At 39.1% G+C, this 20,801-nt stretch overlaps 1 protein-coding gene across 1 annotated transcript; it reads right to left on the bottom strand.

Moving 5' to 3' along the window:
- Positions 1-17,241: 17,241 nt before the first annotated feature.
- Positions 17,242-20,011, bottom strand: LOC121639312. Its single transcript, XM_041984474.1, has 7 exons — positions 19,891-20,011; positions 18,925-18,979; positions 18,516-18,692; positions 18,347-18,424; positions 17,652-17,756; positions 17,448-17,558; positions 17,242-17,249 (listed from the first exon to the last, which is right to left on the bottom strand). The coding sequence occupies exons 1-7, from the start codon at positions 19,984-19,986 to the stop codon at positions 17,242-17,244; spliced, it is 630 nt and encodes a 209-aa protein (XP_041840408.1). The 5' UTR covers positions 19,987-20,011.
- Positions 20,012-20,801: the final 790 nt, after the last annotated feature.

A 20,801-nucleotide genomic window follows, 5' to 3' on the forward strand; every position in this document is an offset into this window, starting at 1 on the left:
TTATCTGTATAAATTAAGGTTTGCACGGTGGTGTGGTGGTTAGCGCCGCGCTGGTTCGAGCCTCAGCTGGGGGAGGTTCGAACTGGGGGGAAGTGTCTTTTTTGTGTGGAGTTTGCATGTTCTCCCCGTGTGGGTTTTCTCTGTCTTCGTCTCGCTGTCCAAAGACATACATGTTAGGATTACTGGTCACTCTAAATTCTCCCTAGGAGTGAATGTGAGCGTGAATGGTTGCTTGCTGGGTTAGGCTCCAGCTTCTCCGCAACCCTTAATGGACGAAGCGCTACAGATAATGAATGAATAATGAATGAAATAAACAATTGTAATTAACAAAATAATGCAGAATTTTTCAGACATAAATATGAAACTGTAACTCTTGTAAAGGTGACATTGGGTTTCAATGGGATCAGTTGTATAAAATAAGGTTAGATGAATAGATAAAATGAATGGTAGGTGTACAATTACTGTCTTAAATATAGTATAAAAGACAACAGTATCACTGCTGCCGCACAAACATTACCAAGGCAGTGTGCTAAATGATAACTGAACATGACTCAGCTTGTTTTTATCCTCAATATTTAACATATGAATGGACTGAGGTCAAATGAATTCACAGATATAAAGAGCATTTATATGTCAGTGAACTAGCAGCTGTCTTTGTTTAGATGCTGAATGGGCACGATGCAGACTGAGTACAGGAAAGTACTGAGTCTCTTGTGGTCTGCTGTGCATTTTGAGAATAAAACAACTTCTCCTTGTCTTTACCCGAAGAGAAGACGGGCTTGAAGTTCACTGGTTCAGTCTACTTGGCAGTCCTGGTAACACTGAATGGCCTTTGAATACAGTGAGATTTAGACCTTCTCATTTTGTGGGTGAAATTTAAACATTTCTTTCTGTGCTTTCTCAAAAATCCCTTAAATATTGTGTTGAAATACAATGCTGCATCTACTGTTTATGTAGGAGAACACAGAGTAAAAAATAACTATTAAAAATTAAAACACTGGGTGTAGTTTTCAGGTTTTCATCTTAAGTAAAGAAACTGTACAAGACATAAACAAATATAGAAAATATTATATTACTGACTCACTGTTAAGCAAAAACAAGACATTTTGTTTAAAATTTTGGTTAGCGGACAGCATCCCATGCAACAATATTATACACAGACAATAATATATGCATTAAATTTCTAAAGGTTATATAATCTAAAGAAGATATCATGAGCATTAAACATAAACTATTTGACTATTTTCCCTCAGAATCTGCATTGCAGGTTAGAAAACAAAACGGTAGCAAATTGCTCTGAGTTAGCAAACATCGCCTGTTAACACATTCAGCAACTAAAGGTCAATGTTAACATTAAGTTCCCATTACTTCTTTTCATGTTCTCTTAACAACAAACTACTGAGGTAAATTTTTTACTCTGGCCATGTCCACATGGACATGGGTTTTAGGTGTATCTGCTTAAGTTTTATTTAGTTTTGAAGGGCGTTTTGCAAGTTTGAAAATGCTCATTTTCAACGCTAATTCTAAAAGTGAATAAATCTAAATATGCTTTGTTTCTGTGATTACAACACATGCCTCCATATCCCTACCTCTCCTTTAACCTGCATGCAGAAACCTCAACAAAAGCTACTCTGATGGCAGATGACAGTGTTGCAGAAGCTACTGAACATGACGTGACTGTTGTAGGAAAATTCTCCGCTCCTGTCAATGTCAAACAAATGTCTTCATTTCAGTAAGGATACCAACATTTTCCCCATCGATAAGCCATTTTTTATGGTACTTTTTCATCATTGTCAATACATGTACACTTACAGTGGATATAAAAAGTCTACACACCAGGTTTTCATGATGTAAAACAATGCCAGCAAGACAAATAATTTCACAACTTTTTCCACCTTTAATGTGACCCATAACCTGTACAATGCAATTGAAAAACAAACTGAACCCTTTAAAGGGGAAAATATAAAATAAAAAAAACTTAAAATAACCTGGTTGCATAAATATGCACACCCTCAAACTAATACTTTATTGCAGCACCTTTGGCTTTTATTACAAGACTCAGTCTTTTTTGGGTAGGAGCCTATCAGCATGGCACATCTTGATGTGGCAATATTTGCCCATTCTTCTTTGCAAAACCGCTCCAAATCTGACAGATTGTGAGGGCATCTCCTGTGCACAGCCCTCTTCAGATCACCCCCACAGATGTTTGATGGGATTCAGGTCTGGACTCTGGCTGGGCCATTCCAAAGCCTCAATCTCATTCTGGTGAAGCCATTTATTTGTTGATTTAAATGTGTCCTTTGGGTCATTGTCAATGAAACGATTCCTGTATCTGTCAAGGAGACTTCTGCACCTCTCAGCAGGTGTTCTGGCCCACTCCTCATAGCAAACTGCTCCAGTTGTCTCAGGTTTGAAGGGAGCCTTTTCCAGACGTCATGTTTCAGCTCCTTCCAAAGATGCGCAACAGGATTTAGGTCAGGGCTCATAGAAGACCACTTTAGAATAGTCCAATGTTTTCCTCTTAGCCATTCTTGGGTGTTTTTAGCTGTGTGTTTGGGTCATTGTCCTGTTGCAAGACCCATGACCTGTGACTGAGACCAAGCTTTCTGACACTGGCCAGCACATTTCTCTCTAGAATCCCTTAATAGTCTTGAGATTTCATTGTACCTGCACAGATTCAAGACACCCTGTGCCAGATGCAACAAAGCAGCCCCAGAAAATAACAGAGCCTCCTCCATGTTTCACAGTAGGGGCAGTGTTCTTTTCTTCATATGCTTCATTTTTCCATCTGTAAACATAGAGCTGATGTGCCTTGGCAAAAAGTTCCATTTTTATCTCATCTGTCCATAGGACATTCTCCCAGAAGCTTTGTGGCTTGTCAACATGTAGTTTGGCAAATTCCAATCTGGCTTTTTTTATGTGGTGTCCTCCTTGGTCATCTCTCATTAAGTCCACTTTGGCTCAAACAATGACGGATGGTGCGATCTGATACTGATGTTCCTTGAGCTTGAAGTTAACCTTTAACCTCTAGGGGTACCATCATTTTTGTCTAGGCAATGTTCTGAACGCACATAGTTTCCACCACTACTACTGCTGCAAGATTAGGGATTGTGAAACCGAGGCCTCATGAATCATCGAGCCAACTTTGACCTAAATGCATTAAAATCATTGTTCTGAATCATTTGACCAAATGAAAGAGCTCTATCTGCTGGCTGTGACAGGACAGCGTTGACACCTCACACCTGTCATCCCTATCTCAACTTGGAATACGTGTTCAATAAACGATACGTAATCTACCATCCGAGTGAATATTTATTTTCTGTTGTTCAAATAAATAACAAGGAGGGGTATTAGGTAACATTTGTCAGAAACCAGCTCGGCTGTCTAAGGTCCTGCAGGTTGTGGTTTTCCTCTGCAGCTGTAGACTGAGACGTTTCCTCTGATGCATCTGGTTGTACTTTATGATTAACTTTAAAGTCTGCTTTTTGCAAGGCTATTTAAAAAAAACATCTATATAAAGAAAGGGAAATAAAGTTTACCTGTGATGCTAATTTTGTTGTCAAAATGTAAAGTCGCACAGTCACTAGCAGAATCTCCTCAAAAACCCGCGATCTCCTCAGCTTTTGGAATCTGAGAGATTGACAAGCCCTGTCCCTTCGAAGATCCCGCTTGTTGCTCGATACGCGCTAATGACGTAATGAGGCCTCGTTTGGTCTATCACGTGACTTTTGGCATGCTGAATCCTGCTCAGAGACAATGCTCGCAACACTTCTGTGTCACATGTCTGGCACGTGATCGAGCAGAACGGCTCGAGCATAACATCCCTACGGCTCCCTGACTGGTAAATCTGCCTTGTTCATTGATTGGATTTCCTGGATTACTGACCTCTGGATTGCTCTCAGAATTTGGATTCTGGATCATGGACTTGGCTTCTCTGTCCTGATGGAGAAACACGGAAGCGGCCGCCGCTGCCTTCCACCACTCGAAATCCCTGATCTCCACCAGTGACATCATCACTAACCTCTTCTCTATTCAGCAGTTGTCAACCCCACTCCAGCAGGATCCTTCCAGGTTCCTCCAGTCCTGGTCCCGGTTCTCACTCACCACCTTACGCTGGATGCACGACGACACCTGGTACGTGGAATCATATCATCCTGCATCATGGCCACAGACTTCCTGGCTCCTAACACCTGTTCTCGTACCCCCACAGAGGAGCTGACCAAGAGTGACCGGATTTCATGTCATATCTTATTCACATTGTTCGATAAAACTCCTTTACCTATCCCTGGGTTTCTGATATTTATTGAGTCCAATCTCCGGGTCTGTGATAATGTGACCTTGCATATGATTTAAGAGGAAATCCTTGTCACAGGTTAAGCATCTTGTCAGAGGTTCCTGGTGCTGCAGTGATGTTGGAGTCTACATAATGTTGATACATAAATAACAAAGACCAGAATTAAACTTTAACTATGACACATAACTGTTAACAAAAATTGCGTGGCAGCAAATAGAAATGACTAATGGCTCATGATTTTTTTCTTGAAACATTTCAACTGTCCAATGAATTACTTACAGTTTGAATAACAATGCTTTTCTGCAATGGCCTGATGTAAATCATTGCACGTCCAATGCCAGTCCCAGGGCTGGCCTAATATTGCACTGTATAACCCTCATCTGGGCATGGGATTACGGTTAGATTTTGGCTATGGGTGTTTCCTGAGATCCTGAGTAGTTCAAAGCCTCCTGTCTCTTTTAACTGAGGAAAAGCATCTTCAGTTCTGGCTCTGAAGTTTGGGGCTGCACAATCAATTTCTACATATAAAATAGAAATGGGAGAAAAAAAATAGAAGAAAATAACTAGTATTGTTACTGATTAATTATTATGACTAAATTCTAAGCAAAAGCTGTCAAAACAAACAAACAAAAAATATGATAACAAAGATTCACAACACCCATTATGAGTTCAAAATTAGCACACAGCTACACATACATTCAATTTATCAAGATCATGTTTATTTGAACAGAGGCCTGTACTACAAAGCATTATTAACATATACCGGATATCTCTCTGTTACCTGGTTGAATTATTCAGACATTTGGGTTCTGAATAAGTGGTACTACAAAGCTGGTTATTAATTCAATAATCCAACCTAGGGTTTTCTCAGCTTGATCAGTGCACACGTCTGACAAATCCCAAACACGAAGAAACCCTGCAGAGCAGATACTTCACCATAGAGCAGCAGATAATTATTCTTCATAAAAAATGAAGAATTTAATACATCATCAAGGCTAAAAGCAACACTGTTGCCATAACAACAGCCAGGAAAGAATGCTGACAGAACATATCTGACTATGTTGATGCTTAAATGCAGGAGGTTATATAATATTAATTTATTGTACAACATAAATGAACAGTGTTACAGCATAGATGTGTCAGGCAAAACTTCCTCAGTTCCTTCCTTATATTAATTTCAGGTTATCCATCAATCCATCCATCCATCCATCCATCCATCCATCCTTCCATCCAGGTTTTGGAGGTTTACCTGTTTCAACACACCTGATTTAAATGAATGATTCACAGAGCAGAACCTGATAAGCTGTTAGATTGCAATTTTATTTGCATGAGGTGTGTTAGAGCAGGGAAACAGCTATCCATCTGGCTACCCAAGCATGAGTTAAGCTGCCCCATCCATCCATCACCCACCCACCCGCCCTTCTTAGTTAACCAAGAAAACCCAGAGTTAACCCCGAAGTTACCTCAAGTTACCTCGATAAGAGAAAAGCTTCGTAGTACAGGCTTCTATTATAAGACAACAAACAACAAAAACAACAACATAAACACTACAACAACAAAAGTCCCCTACTTGGCATCATCATGCATGAAGTAGGGTTAAATTTGCAAAGTGCATCCACACAGTCAAATTTCACTGAAGTCCGTTTATGTCTTCCTATCTCTATCTTTAGGATTCTTTACCAAATAGAAATATTCTGACCAAACTAAATTGAACCGAAACTAAACAGGTAACAAGGAGGTAGGGACAGATAACGGAAAGTTCATTTACAGAGTGTAAACATCCTCGGATACGGGTTCCTGTTCACTAAATCCAGCCTTCATCATCCCATCTGCTTTATGTTCAAGCTCATTTTCACAGTCAAACTTTTAACTGGTGAATAAACCTGTTTCATCTCTTCTTTCCTCCAGAACACTATAACTCACATTTATATCTAAAGAAAAAAAAATATATTACACTATAATTTCTATAAATAATTGAGTATTTTTCATTTGACTGAATGATAAAATCTCAGCTGCTCTTTCACAAAGTTCCTCAGTCTGATCCTGATAAACTTCCTAGTCCGGTTCTCCACCATTTCTCCCAGAAACAGCTGGATTTGGGTGGGAGAAAATAAAGTCAGAAAGACTGAAGACAAACAGGTTGTCATCGCATGTGGGAACAACTTTGTTTAGTCTGTGTTTTGCCTAAACTCCATCAGGGGGAGGTTTGTCTATCTAAGATTTGGATTTTCTAACTGAATGTGTCATTTGGGATTAAACACATGTTGTATGAACATTATCAGACATGATAGATTAACAAGGTGATTTCTTACAACAATCCACTGCCAACAACCACACAGCATCTGAGACATGATAGAGTGAATAAATATTCTTTTTCACAGACATAATGTTGGTATTTTTTATCCATTCAGAGACAGTTATCTTCATTTTTAATATATTACCATTAAAACAGGCTTCAACAAAAATATTTCTCCTATTTTATTTAGTATCAGTGGAAATTAATTATTTATTTTTTAAAATGTATGTAGTCGAAAGTATTGTTGTTTGCAGCAAAATAAATTAACAGACCACTGCTGTGTTTGTGATAGATGATAAATGAAAACCTGGATTGATGAATAAAATCTTTTAATTGAAACACACTTGTCACCATCTCAGGATGAATTACATAAACAAATCCAATAATTTAATCTGAGCATTTAGTGACTGAAATCAATCAGAATCAAGTCAGAGAGAATGACTGTCTGATGTTAGGGAAGAAAGAAGACACAGAGAGGAATGAAAAGATTTAGCTCTGCAGAAAAACAATAACACAAGAAAATGCAGATGTTCCCACCACAAAGCTTCACTAACACAATCATATGACAGCATCTAGTCATGTAAACTTGGTGAAGACGACCTGCTGAAGATCAAACTGGGCATCAGAATGAGGAAGAAAACAGATTTAAATGACTTTGAATGTGGCATGGTTGTTGGTCTGAGTGTTTACTGGGATTTTCACACACAGCCATTTGAAGGGTTTCCAGAGAATGGTCTGAAGAAGAGAAGATATCCAGTGAGCTGTAGTTGTCTGGACCAGAATGCAGTAGAATACCACATCAGGTTCCTCCTGTCAGCTAAGAACGGGAAACTGAGGCTACAATTCACACAGACTCACCAACACTGGACAATAGAAGATGGAGAAATGTTGCTGGTCTGATGAGTCTCCATTTCAGCTCCATATTCAGATGCTAGGCTCAGAATCTGCTCAGAATTATGAAAACATGGATGCATCCATCTTCTTGGACCACTTTGGGCCCCTTAGTACCAACATGCCCTGCTTAAACCAGCACAGCCTACCTGTTACAGTCTGTCCTGCCGCTCCTCCAGTCACTCCTCACTTCCCTGATCCTCCACACCAGTTCCAGATCAGCTCATAATAATCAGTCAACCTGCCACACCTGTCTTCCATTGTTTCACCAGTCCTCATATACTCCAGCACCACAATCACTCCCTGTTGGACCTTAAACCTCACACTCCTATTGGACTCACTCCTTCGCCGTTCCTGGCCATTTCAACCCCGTTACCTCGTCTCTGATCGGTATCAGTATGATTCTTATTCTGAGTTCTGTTCACTAACAAAGTGTCGGTAACGATCCCTGGTCTCCCTGGAGTCCCTGTGTAACACTACCTGAGTATTGTTGCTGACCATGTCCATCCTTTTATGACCACAGTGGAGCATCTTCTGATGCTACTTCCAGCAGGATAATGCATCATGTCACAAAGCTCAGATCATCTCCACCTGCTTTGTAGAAAATGACAATGAGTTCACTGGACTATAAGGACTTCCACAGCCACCAGATCTCAGTCCAGTAAAGCAGCTTTGGGATGTGATGGATCTCATCGTGGATGTGCAGCAACTATGTGATGCTGTCATGTCAATATGGAGCAAAACCTCTGAGAATGTTTCCAACACCTTGTTGAATCTATCACACCAACAACTGACCCTGTAGGTGTCAAACTCACAAAACTGAGACCAAAGTTAAAATCCTACAAGGGTGAAGAGCAACACCTTTCGGATGGGGTCTTAGGCAAGACGCTACAACCCACAGTAAATTGTTTTGGAGAAACGCGTCGGCTAAATGACAGTACTGATGCCGGTAATGCAGTCTTTTGTTTTAATTTATAAAATAAATATGTACAGATACATCTGAGATTGAAACTAAATAAACTGCTACCTATCAATCAATCAAACTTTATTTATAAAGCACTTTTCATGCTAGGGCAACACAAAGTGCTTTACATGAAAAATCAATTTATTTATATTAAAAACAAAACAAGTCTTTGCACACATCAAAAGAGACTACATAAAAAAAGTCAGTCTTTCATACAGTTGCACGCACAAACATGCATATATACACACAAAGTAGAAACCCCCCCCCATATCTTTTCCCTCCTTAGGTATCACCGATATAAAGGCCTCTTTCCAAGAAGGAGGTACTGGCCCCCCTTTCAGAATATAATTAAAACTGATTTCTAACAGTTGTACCAGACCTTCTCTCATTGCTCTATACCATTCGGGGGGAAACCCGTCAGTACCAGGCGATTTGTTTGATCTAAGACCAGAAATAGCCCCATTTATTTCCTCACGTGTTATTACTGATGTTAGCCTATTATTCATGTCCGTGCCAAGACTGACTGTACAAGGATTTATAATATTTTTCAAATGAGTTTTGGATCTTATCTAAATCGGTTTCAGTTTTATTAGTTTCAGGGTCCCTAATTTTATAGATTGTATTTTCAGCTTATTGTTTTCTGAGCCTCCACGCTAAAAGTTTAGAGGCTTTGGGTCCTACCTCATACTATCTCTGTTTCATAAAGCGTATATTTCTCTCCACTTCCTCCCCTAAAATCCGATCTATTTCCTGTCTAATTTATCTAATTTGATGAGTTATAGTGGGGCTTTTGTCCGTCAAATGTGATTCTTCTAAAACGTTCAATCTTTCGTGTAGCTGTGAGAATTCTATAGTCTTTTTCTTTTTAAGCATAGCTGACCTCGCAATTATTTTCCCTCTAAGGACAGCCTTAGCTGCGTCCCACACAATACTGGGATTTGTCTCCCCGTTATTATTGTCCTGTAGATACATGTTCAGATCTGAGGTCATTGCCTTTATAAATGTGGGATCATTCAGCATACCAGAATTTAGTCTCCACAATGTTTTTCTCTGTCTGGCCTCCAGGTGGATATGTAAATAAATTCCAGAGTGGTCAGAAAAATCTCTCCGACCAAGTCTACAGTCCTTTATCTTATTTAAGTCCCTATTATACATAAAACAGTAGTCTATCCTGGAGTGGACAGAATGACGTGCAGAGTAAAATGTAAAACCAGGAGCTGATCCATGTATAGACCGCCAGACATCAGCGAGTCCTAAGTCTGATAACATTCTTTTTACACGTTTCTCTGTAGAAGTGCGCTTTCTGCTGGTGTTAGTTGTGTCTGATTTATTATTTAAGAGTAGATTGAAGTCTCCTGCACAAATAAGAGAACCGTAAGTTTCTGTGGTAATCAGCTCAAACACCTTTCTGAAAAAAGTTATATTACTCCCAGGGGATGCATAGACATTTAACAATGTTACATCCTTTTGATCTATTCTACCCTTTACTAGAATGAATCTGCCTTCCTTATCACTTATTTCAGATATGAGTTCAAATTTGATTTTATTAGAAATTAGGATAGCCACTCCTGGTTTTTTACCACTTTGGTGAGATGAAAAATAGGTGTTCCTAAAGCCCATCCTCTTCAGTTTCACATGTTCTGGGTTAGAGAGATGAGTTTCCTGCCAATAGGCTATATCTACCTTCTCTTTCTTCATTTTTGCGACAAGTTTACTCCTTTTTAAAGGGTTATTTAACCCATTAACGTTTAGTGACAGTATATTATAGAATTTATAAGACATGACTTAACATGCGAACATAATTTACCATCCCAGACCTCAAAACAATAACAACAGAACATGAACTCCTAAACCACACAACACTAAACAAGGCTTCCACAAGGAAGGATACAAAATTGTCCTTCGGTAGTGAGGGGACTGGCCACAAGGTGGGGACCCTCGCCAAGACGAGCATCGGGAGATAAGAAGAAAAAGAAAAAGTAAAATAGAAGAAAAAACTTTAGTAAGCACGTCTGAAAGTTATTTGGTGGCCCTCTTTCATGTCTATGGGCACCAGCCCCTTAGTAGAATATGAATTAGGGCAGGGCTACATAGTCATTGCTTGTATGAGTATCTAAACCGACAAAAACTAAGCAATGTGGAAGTATCTAACTGTAACCTGGGTATATTCTCCCGTAAAATCCTCATTTATTTACCGGTGTGTTTTCCTGCTCCCTCCGGAACTCTTTCAGTTTCTCCCGGACATGCTTCTGGAAATTCCCGCGGCGTGTCGGCTGTATCTCTCAGGGTAGAAGTCGCGTCAGTGCTTCCTCCGTTATCTGGGCGGATTCGGTTGCCGTGGCGAGTTTTTCCACAGCTATACCCCGCTTCTGAAGATCCTCCGCGGCCTGACTTGCGTTGTTGTACAGTACGCTGCCAGATGCATAAAAGACCCGCATTTTGCTGAGTGGCGTCTGAAAGCGGATTCCTTTCTCCTTCAGGACCCTTTTTATGGGGATGTATTCCTTTCTTCTTTTCTGCACTTCCAATGCATAGTCATGGTCAAAATACACCGGCTTGTTTTGGGTGCGCAGGCCTGCTCCTTTTTTCCAAGCGGCGCGAAGGACCTCTTCTTTAACGGAGAACCGGAGAAAGCGGACTATTATATATTACAACCTCGCGGATCAAGTCCAGGCTTACCATGCGGTCGCTATGTTGTGCAGATGGTGATTCGTTAGCCAGGATTTCTTTTTCCATTTCACGGTCCGGATTATGTCGTAGCCCGTAGCCTCCTTTCTTGGTTTTGTCCCCACTCATTGCTGCACCAAAATATATCAATTTTATCCAAATACGAAACTCGAGTCTGGGGAAATACAAGGCTAGCGCCGGAGATCAGTTTTTATACAACCATGCCGTGTAGCATGCCACCGGAAACCCCCCTTATGCATCTTCATTTATTAAAAAAAGTAAACAGATGAGATGATTGATTAACAGCCGTACACAAGATATGTTAAACAAAGTCTATTTGACAAAATAAATAAATAAATAAACAGGTGTAACTTGGCCACAAAAACAAGGCAAATAACATTTTTGTTCTCCAGTATGGTAGGGCATGACCTCCCATCATGTGTGTGTCTTTGCAATGTGTTGGTTCTAATTATTCATGTAAGAGAGGTGTTTCAAATATCTGGTATTTCTTTTTAAAAATACAACATAGATGATATAGAACACTGGCCCCTGCCCCCCGTATGAGGATCGGATGACATCACAGTATAAAATATGAAGCCAATACTAGGTAAAAATCAAATTATAAGCAAAGCTTCAAATAAAACAGATCTTCAGTTTTGGTTGTATACTAGTGGTCTACTTGAAAGTAGACCTCTATAAAAAGATGATTATATTTCTTCCAATGGCTTGGTCAAAAATAGCGTAGGTATGGTCAGTTACGCAGTTACTTAACATTTGAATAGTGTAACACTTACTCCTGTTACTGTGGAGTTATCCACTAGGTTAAATTCCACCAAGGATTAAGGAACCTAGATGAGTTTTGGGCCAGAGGTTCGGCTACTTAGAGGAGTGAAAAGAATGAGAACTCGTACACAAGCTTAAATTTAAATTCTCGGGTTGTATTATTTTAACAGAAAATTTGCAATAAGAAAACAAGGAGGGAAAGGAAAAATAAAATTGTTTCAAGTCAAAATCCCTTTGGTACCAATAGTCAATCAACTCTTTCACAGTCAAGGAGTGACTATAAAATTCTACCAGGGTGCACCCATCTAGTTGTACAGATCCAGCTTAATCCAAAAGAACAGCTTCAGCTGTAATGATATTTTTCACAGAACTTGAATCATAGCATTTCAGTGCAACAAAACCCTTGTTGAAATATATCTTTCACTATCCCGCACCGAATCCACTTCCTTGGAGTGAAAGTATGTAAAGTCCGCAAAAGTCTTTAAGGCCTTCAAGTAAACGTCCAAAAGTCTCAGTAGGAGGTGTATGTATGGGCAAGGAGGGGGGAAAGAAGATGCATTACGGTGGGGAAAGGGTTTTTCCTTTTTTCTGTTGTTGCAATTGTCCTACCACACTGCACTGTGCAGAAGAGGTAAATGCCATCTGGTTCATCCACGGGGTTGGCTCGCCATCAACACTGATCCACCCGATAAGGGAAGGAAGAGGTGGAAAAAAAAAACCTGACCGATCTCACAGGAAGACAACACAAAAGCACAAATTGGGGCTGCCTGGAGCCTTTGAATTCCTCTTCTTTCTGTGAATCTCCGTCTCCGTGTTTAACCAGCTTAGAGTTCGTGGCGGAAAGAAGGAGCGGAAGGCCCACACTCTGAGACGGAAGTGGTAGGTGGGACAATGCGCCGTTTTACAGCATCTCATTGGTCAAGCGTTTACATGCGCTTCCAGAGGAATTAACCCTTCAATCGCTGACAATTTATTTACCAGAACAGTTTAACACATTTGTGGAAGCTTTTATACAGTTTATCACAGCCATATTTACATGGGGGTTACAATAGCATCACAGACTTCAAGGAGTCCCACCTCCCACAAGCACATGGAGCACAATGACACATGCAAACCAAGTAAGTGACAAATGAAATGTTAGTTGAACTTATAAGTCTCTACAATTCATCCTCTGAATGTTCCGGGGTGCTAATGTCCAGATCTGATTCCTCTTCACATTCCTCCAAGTTTTCATCCACATCTTCCTCCATTATAAAAAAAGAAGGATCAGAGTCAAGGCGAGCATAGGTGTTGGTTTCAGCACTCAATCGTTGACGTAGAAGATGCTGCTTGTGCAAAAGACAGCAGCGCAAACCCCTGCAACCTTCCTCTGTCAGCTCTGTGGCTTAAAAACAAAATGCAAAGATTTATATAAATAATTTCTATCATTTAAAAAATTAATCATTATATATTTTTTAAAATAATGAAGTCAGTAATTTGTAGGTTTAATTAGTTGTTTAGCATGACAAAATAAAAGCCTGCAAATATTGGGTAAGAGAAAACTTAACATTATTCTGTTAAACTGCTAGTGATTGAAAAGAAAATCTGTTACTGGGACTACACAGTCGTCCTGGGACAAATATGAAACCACAGAACATACCATTATTTGAGATGCCCTAAAGAAAGAGGTTGTCCAACTTGTCTAATGCCAATTTTAAATATTGACAATGTTGAATCATCTCCTTCACAAGGATCACCTTCTCCTCTTCCAACCGTCTCACTAGCATGGCGTGGTCAAAAAGCTGCCTTTTAAAGCGGAAGCTCACCACTCAAGAAAAGAAAATAATTATGACAAAATCATACTTAAACCTATGAACTAGCAAAATGTATTTAGGACACATGTACACAAGACCTACCATCTCCTTGTACTTCCCAAGGCAGGATTAGATCCTCAGAGAGACTGCAGGTGGCTTCGGTGTCAATTGCAGCATCAGGTTCAGCTACAGCATTATAGAGCTGTATCTTTTCCCGAAGCTTCTTTTTGAGCTCACCGAGTGTCCTCCGTTTCCTTTGCCTGGTTTGGTTGCTGTCTACAAGGTTCAAAATAATTTAAGAAATGAAATTCAAAATACTAATAAAAAAGATATAGTAGTAAATACCATTTTGTCGATAGAGGTCACGTTTCTTTTTTTTGATGTAATATATCAATTCCTCAATTTCCTTCTGGAGCTGCTCTTTGTTATTGTCAGTGGTGACATGTTCCTCTAATGAAAAAAAAAGAAATACTAAGTTGAACTTGTTGCCACTTGTTGTATGCAGTAGAGAATTTAAAGAACGTACCACTAGCCCATTGTTGGACATCCAGCATCCACTGCTCTGAGTCCTCCAGAGAAATGTTGTGCTCTTGCCTCAGACTCATGAGATTGGCTGATTCATTTACTGCCCTCTGTGTTGTCTATTTATATTATTTGAAGAAAAAAGTTAAGCACTGATATTATATTTGAGATAATAAAACATTTGAGAAACTTAAGTGTATAAAGTGTTTTTGATTGTTTGTCATTCTACTGGATAATGCCCTACCCTACCTGCAAATTAAGATGTCTTTTTTTTTTTTTTTTGGCTGATTACAATAAAAAAAAAAATAGACTTACTTTTAAATATAGTTTTGCAATGGTCTTGTGGAGATTGTCCATCTTTTTATAGTTCCATGCCATCGAGAGCCCTGCCTATAATTTAGAGATAAGAGATGCTTTTACTGTCATTACACAAAGTGCAACAAAATTGAAATGTCTCACTTATCAGTGTAAAGTCATTGATTCATTGAGTTCAGTCACTGTGTTCATGATACATATAGGTTATTGGATAAAAGCTGTTTTTGAGTCTGTTAGTCAGCTTTTGTATTTTGGGATATGTATTTTGCTGTATTAAATACCTTTTCCATTTAAGTATTCAAATCAAATCAAATCAAACTTTATTTATATAGCACCTTTCATACATAGAAATAGCAACTCAAGGTGCTTTACAGAGAGTAAAATACCCCAGAACCCCAACCCAATAGAAGCAAGCCCACCCCCCACCCCTTCCCATCAAACACACACACATCACAGAGGGTAAAAGCAAGTTAAAAGGACCAAGGAAACGCTGTCATAAATTCTGGGATCTAGTGGTGTGGGGAAACACTGAGATAAAACACTGTAAAACCAAATCTAAAACAATCTAAAAACCAACCCTGGATATAAAAGTAATAGTAATATTGCTAAGACCCATAAAATAAGAGAACCCGTGAAAGAAGAGAATCAGAATGATAAAACAAATACATAAATGATAAATAAATAGAAACTGAATACAGCCTGTATGTTAAGAATAAAGAAATGAATAAATACAATAGTAATAATAAAAGAAATGATTAAAATGCTAAACTAAAAAGGTGGGTCTTGAGTCTGTTTTTAAAAATATCCACATTAGGTGCTCCCCTCACGTCCTCAGGCAGGCTGTTCCACATACTAGGGCCGTAGAAATAAAAGGAGGACTCGCCTTGGGTTTTTGTTTTTACTCTGGGAACAGTGAAAATGCCAGTACCAGAGGACCTGAGGGGTCTAGTGGGCTCATAAGATAAAATTGTAGAAGTATGTCAAACCAAACCAATTCATAACAAACCTAATTTGGTCATGTACTTTGTGGTCAGTGCTGCTCTTGAGAGGAAACTGTTGACCTGCTCCACCTCCTCGCCAACAGTATTCCCAGCACCTTCCTGATTTCTGCCACTCCACCTAACCTGTTCAAAAACGAAAGAAATAAGACATAGAATTGGTTCTATAGAGAAAGCATAGGCTGATTTACTAATGTAGTATTTTATTACTACTGGACTTAAGAGTACAGTTGATAGGTTGATTTCTGTTAAAAATAAAATTCTGCTCAATACAACAAATATATCCCTATTACATTCACTGTACTGCACCTCACATTTGCCTGTGTGAGCCTTTGCATGCATCACAGAGAGAAAAGGTTTCATCTCTGTGAGAGACTGAAGTTCTGGAACCTTTTCGGCCATCTTCTCCAGGTAGGGCCAATACCTGTAATTTTAGGTTGTGTGTTAAAACAAATAAATGCTTATTTTTCCATTTTTTGAATCCGCTGGAAATATTTTCACTGAAATAATTTATCAAATGCATAATTACACAATAAATACAGTGGCATGAAAAAGTATCTGAACCCTTTGGAATTTCTCACATTTCTGCATAAAATCACCATCAAATGTGATCGAATCTTTGTCAACATCACACAGATGAAAAATTGTGTCTGCTTTAACTAAAACCACCCAAACATTTATAGGTTTTCATATTTTTAATGAGGATAACATGCAAACAATGACAGAAGGGGGAGGAATAAGTAACTAAACCTTCTGCCTAAGGAGACTTTGAGATCAATTAATACCAATTTTTACCAAACAATTTAAGTCAGGGGTGTGTCCAAAGATCAGATCACATTTGATGGTGATTTTATGCAGAAATGTGAGAAATTCCATAGGGTTCAGATACTTTTACATGCCACTGTATATCTAGGTAGTTGCACTACATGTCCTTTTAGATAGCTTAAATTTATTGATACCTTAAAAATGAACTGTCAACAAAATTACCTGCAAGCAATATCCATGCAGAAAAAAGTTGCTCTTGTTGTCTGACTAAGCTCCTTTTGCAGGTACATGGGATAAGCATATATTTCCCCCGGTAGTGGTTTAAAACCTGCAGGAGTACACCATACCTGCACACAGCTATTTCCAGGCCTTCCTCATACACTTGTGCCCTGGACTTTTTGGCAGTCTCTCTGCCAGCAATAAAAGTGGCAGGCCCACAGCTGTCATGACCACTTCTCTGAAAACATACTATGTATTATATGCAGTTCTACCTCAAGTTAAAAACAATGATGTTTAAATAGGTTCTTACACTTATCATCGGCCCCCTAACTTGTTCCACAAAAGCAGACACCTTGGAATCTTGTGCCATGAAATGCCCATCGAAAAGTGGTGGTTCATCTGTCCTATTGATAAAACACAATAATCCAGTTCAATAAAAAACCAAAAAAAAAAAAAAAAAGTTTGTCTTGCTAAACATTAAAACAGCCTTTAAAGTTCATATAATTTCTGAAAAAAGCAATAAGGTTAGACAATGACTACATCAGAAAATACATTCCACTTGTCCTTTAGATTTTTTGAAGCGATAATGCTTTCTGTTGCCATCAGCCGAAATGGCAAGCATGTCTGGGACACATGCTGCACAGATAAATGGCTCCTCCAAGCAAATCTTATCCGTTCTGAATTTGCAAAAAGCAAATTCCCTAAAGGCTTTGTGGAAGGAGTCATCACAAACATTACCAGTCTGGAAACGAATAAGTAATGTAATTAAAATCGGGGATACAAAACATAAAAATATATGTACAAAAAAATATTCTCACCCGTCCTGTACTAAGGGATCGATGCTCTAACAATTTAAGAAAAGCATGCTGGGAAATGGGAGGGGTGGCCAACTTCACTTGCTCAAATGATGTAAATACATCAAATTTAAAAAGCAGCTGACAGCCCATACTCCCCGGCCAATACTTGTGCTCAAGTAAGTCTCTCATTCCCGGCGTCCATCGAGCAGAGCAGAGCGGACAGCAAATAACAGGGAGGCAGAGGTTGTAGGGGCCTAAAAACAAGATAAATATGTCAAAACAGGGTGATTTTAAGCTACTGAAATAAAACGCCTTCTTTCTTGAGAAATATTACAAATGCAACATACCGTTGATAGTCACCAACACAGTTTGCTTTCCTGGGATGACAGTGAAGTCCTGGTTTGGACCACAGGGGCAAATGTGTGTTGAAACACTAATGGGGAGCAGACAAACTGGAGAAATCAAGACAAAAGGTAAATTATTCTTTATCACAAATCGTTACACACAAACTAAATTTCTATTGTAACATTGTTATATTTACATTGTACATACCTTGGTCATCCAGGTGACACTGACCTCCTTCATCTACAACCACGAAGGTTGTAGGAGGTATGGGTTCATAAAACCCATTTACCATGGCTTCTCTGTCATGAAACACATGGTTTTGGTGAATGCCACGGTCACATGCTGAACAAAGAAACTGAGTTCCAACAGGAACACATTCTAAGCAGTGGACCACAGCCTCCACACCTTTGCACTTTTGACAGCAAAGCTGTGCAACAAAATCAGCAGCAAACAAGGAATTGAGCAGCTCTGGAACAGAGGCACTAAATTTCTTGTCTGCACTGGTTTGTCTCCTAGCCCAAGTCATCATGGTCTCCGTTTCAACAGGGGCAGGGATAGGGACAGCAACAGAGTCTAAGAGGTCTCTTAGCCACTGAAGATGCTCATCTAAAAACATAATAAATAATAATGAAGTTCACCACTTCAGTCCAATGGCTAAATCAAGTTTGACAAATTTGTATAATATGTTTATCTGTACCCAGGCTAGGAACCTCTTCTTGAATCTCCTCCGGAAGATGAGTGACTTCTGGAAGTGCCTTGGTGGTAGGGGAGCTAACTGCAATCCAAAAATAATAAGGAAACCTCAATGTTTGCCAACAATACTTCCACATCCCACAATTTAAATTGTTTTGTTGCATTTGGCTCACCAGGCCGGTCACTGGGCTTTCTTATATGCCGAGGTACAATATTCCCGTCTCTGTCCCTCTTCCTCCAAGACACATTGGAGCCATCAGGATTTTTCTTCCTTTTTTTGGGGGAAGGTTTTTTGGAAGAAAATTCTTCTGCCAGAACCTTCCCTTCCTCCAGCAATTGTTTACAAAGGCCTGAGGCCATTATTTTTACACAAAAAGGACAACAAAAAACAAAAAAGCAAGCAAGAAAAAGCAAAAAAGACAGAAGTAAAAAATGAAGGAATATAGATTTAGGAGGTTCAAGTGCACAAGCAAGAAGAAAGATAAGATGATCCAAAAGAAATGAAACAGTATACAGCACAAGAGAGGAAAGAAATAAAGACAATGGCTCTGAAAAGAACCGTTTTTTAAATTTGGTTCTTACAAGAACTGTTGTTTTTTTTTAAATGGAGGACCTGGAATATTGGTAGTATGAAGACCTGTCAAACATAATGAAAGGAGAATCATTAAGATATAAATCAACAGTCTCTAAAACACAATTAAAACACAGATTGGTCACAGATTGGTCCCTAAACACTTCAATACAGAAATCTGCAAAAGAAATGGGCCCATGTCTATTGTGTACCTGTCAAATGAGCATTTACAGAGAAGCTGCATTCAATCTAGGTAGGCCTATATGAGCTAAACGCTATAAATTAACTTAAATTTAGGTTTACTTTAAATATTAATAACAAGTCTTTTTTATTAAGTACTTCATGACGTTTATTGTGCAATATTTTGTGCGTACAAACACACGCTGACTGATGGTGTTATGTCAAAATCTGCCTGCCTGCCGAGAAATGCATGCCCTTTACAATTAAAACGCAGCTTCTAAACTAGGACTTAGAAGTACGATCTTTATGCTATACAACATAATAACTAACATATTTAGCTGCTAATCACCAGCCTTTACACGTATATATGACTTGTTTTAACGCAAAGAGTTCAGCTAGTAGGGCATGCTAAACTACTTTATTACAGTGGACATTTACGGCGACAAGACAAGCACTATTTAACCCCTTCCTAAAATATATAAATGTAAAAAATAAAAATATGTGTGCCAATAAAAATGTCCTTAAATACCACAATCTAGAAGTCTTTTTTGTTTGTTTTAAAGCTGCCGCTGAGAGTGAGGGTATGCATTTCTCGGCAGGCAGATCTCGGCGTAACACCTTGATGGTAGCTAGCTACTGTAATTGAACACATAACGTTACAACCAGCTAATATAAAACAGCTGGATAAAGTTTGTAGCTTGAATTGCATGCATGTAAGGTAACGCAAAAAACAAAGTTACATCGTGAAAATAAGTAAAACGCAATAACACACCAGAAGACAAATTTGTCTGACTCACCTGCGCCAATGGAAATATGCGGAGCCTCTTTTGCTTCCGGTCACGCCTATCTAAGAGGTTAAAGGTCATGTGAGAATGCCCCTTTAACAAATACATTTAAGGCACCACTAGACGGCGCTAACCTTTAAAACGTCTCTATAAGCCGTAATTTGGTGCTTGAAAAATCGACCTAATGATACATTTATAAGGGGAGGACAGGCTGGTTTGATTCACTTACTGGAGAATCCTGTCTTTGGAATGATGCAGTTTCAATCTCCTGTTGTTCGACCACATTAGAGTTAGCTCTTATTTCTGGTAAAATGTTGTCAGATTGATCATGGCGCATACATCTTTGTGATTTATTAACTGCGTCATGTGACATAGTCAGTGTATTAACAGCTGGGGTTCTGCAGTCTGTTTGTGACACAACAGTTCTCGAACTGGATGGATTTGCAATGTAAAATGACATAGGCTTGAGTTCATACTGAGTAGATGGTGCTATCACAAACGCAGAGTAGCTCAAGATGATTCTGTCAATCATATCACTCAGACGTGAGAATTTCAGCATTACAGCACTTGCAAACGTATGTGTCTAATGGCACTGGCAGTCCATCTTTATCTCAACGATGTGGGTCAAAAATTCCATATTCTCCAGATTCAGTTCGGAAAACTGCAATACATTAGTAGCACCAGTGCGTACTGTACATCAGACAACAAACAACCCAGTCCTTCTTCAAGGCTTAGAACAGTCTCTCCACCACCATATGTTCCATAATGAGACTCTTGAGTCAAGTCTACATGATATTTAGTCTTTCGTGCTGTCACCTCATCTGGGAGTTCGTCAGTTGCCAGGAAAGTACTGTTTATAAACCTTTTTCGGACCTCTCTGTACATTGCGTCACCTTTATCCAAAACATGGTTAAGATCTTGTT

Source organism: Melanotaenia boesemani, chromosome 5 (genome assembly GCF_017639745.1).
Source record: "Melanotaenia boesemani isolate fMelBoe1 chromosome 5, fMelBoe1.pri, whole genome shotgun sequence".
NCBI classification, from domain to species: Eukaryota; Metazoa; Chordata; class Actinopteri; order Atheriniformes; family Melanotaeniidae; genus Melanotaenia; species Melanotaenia boesemani.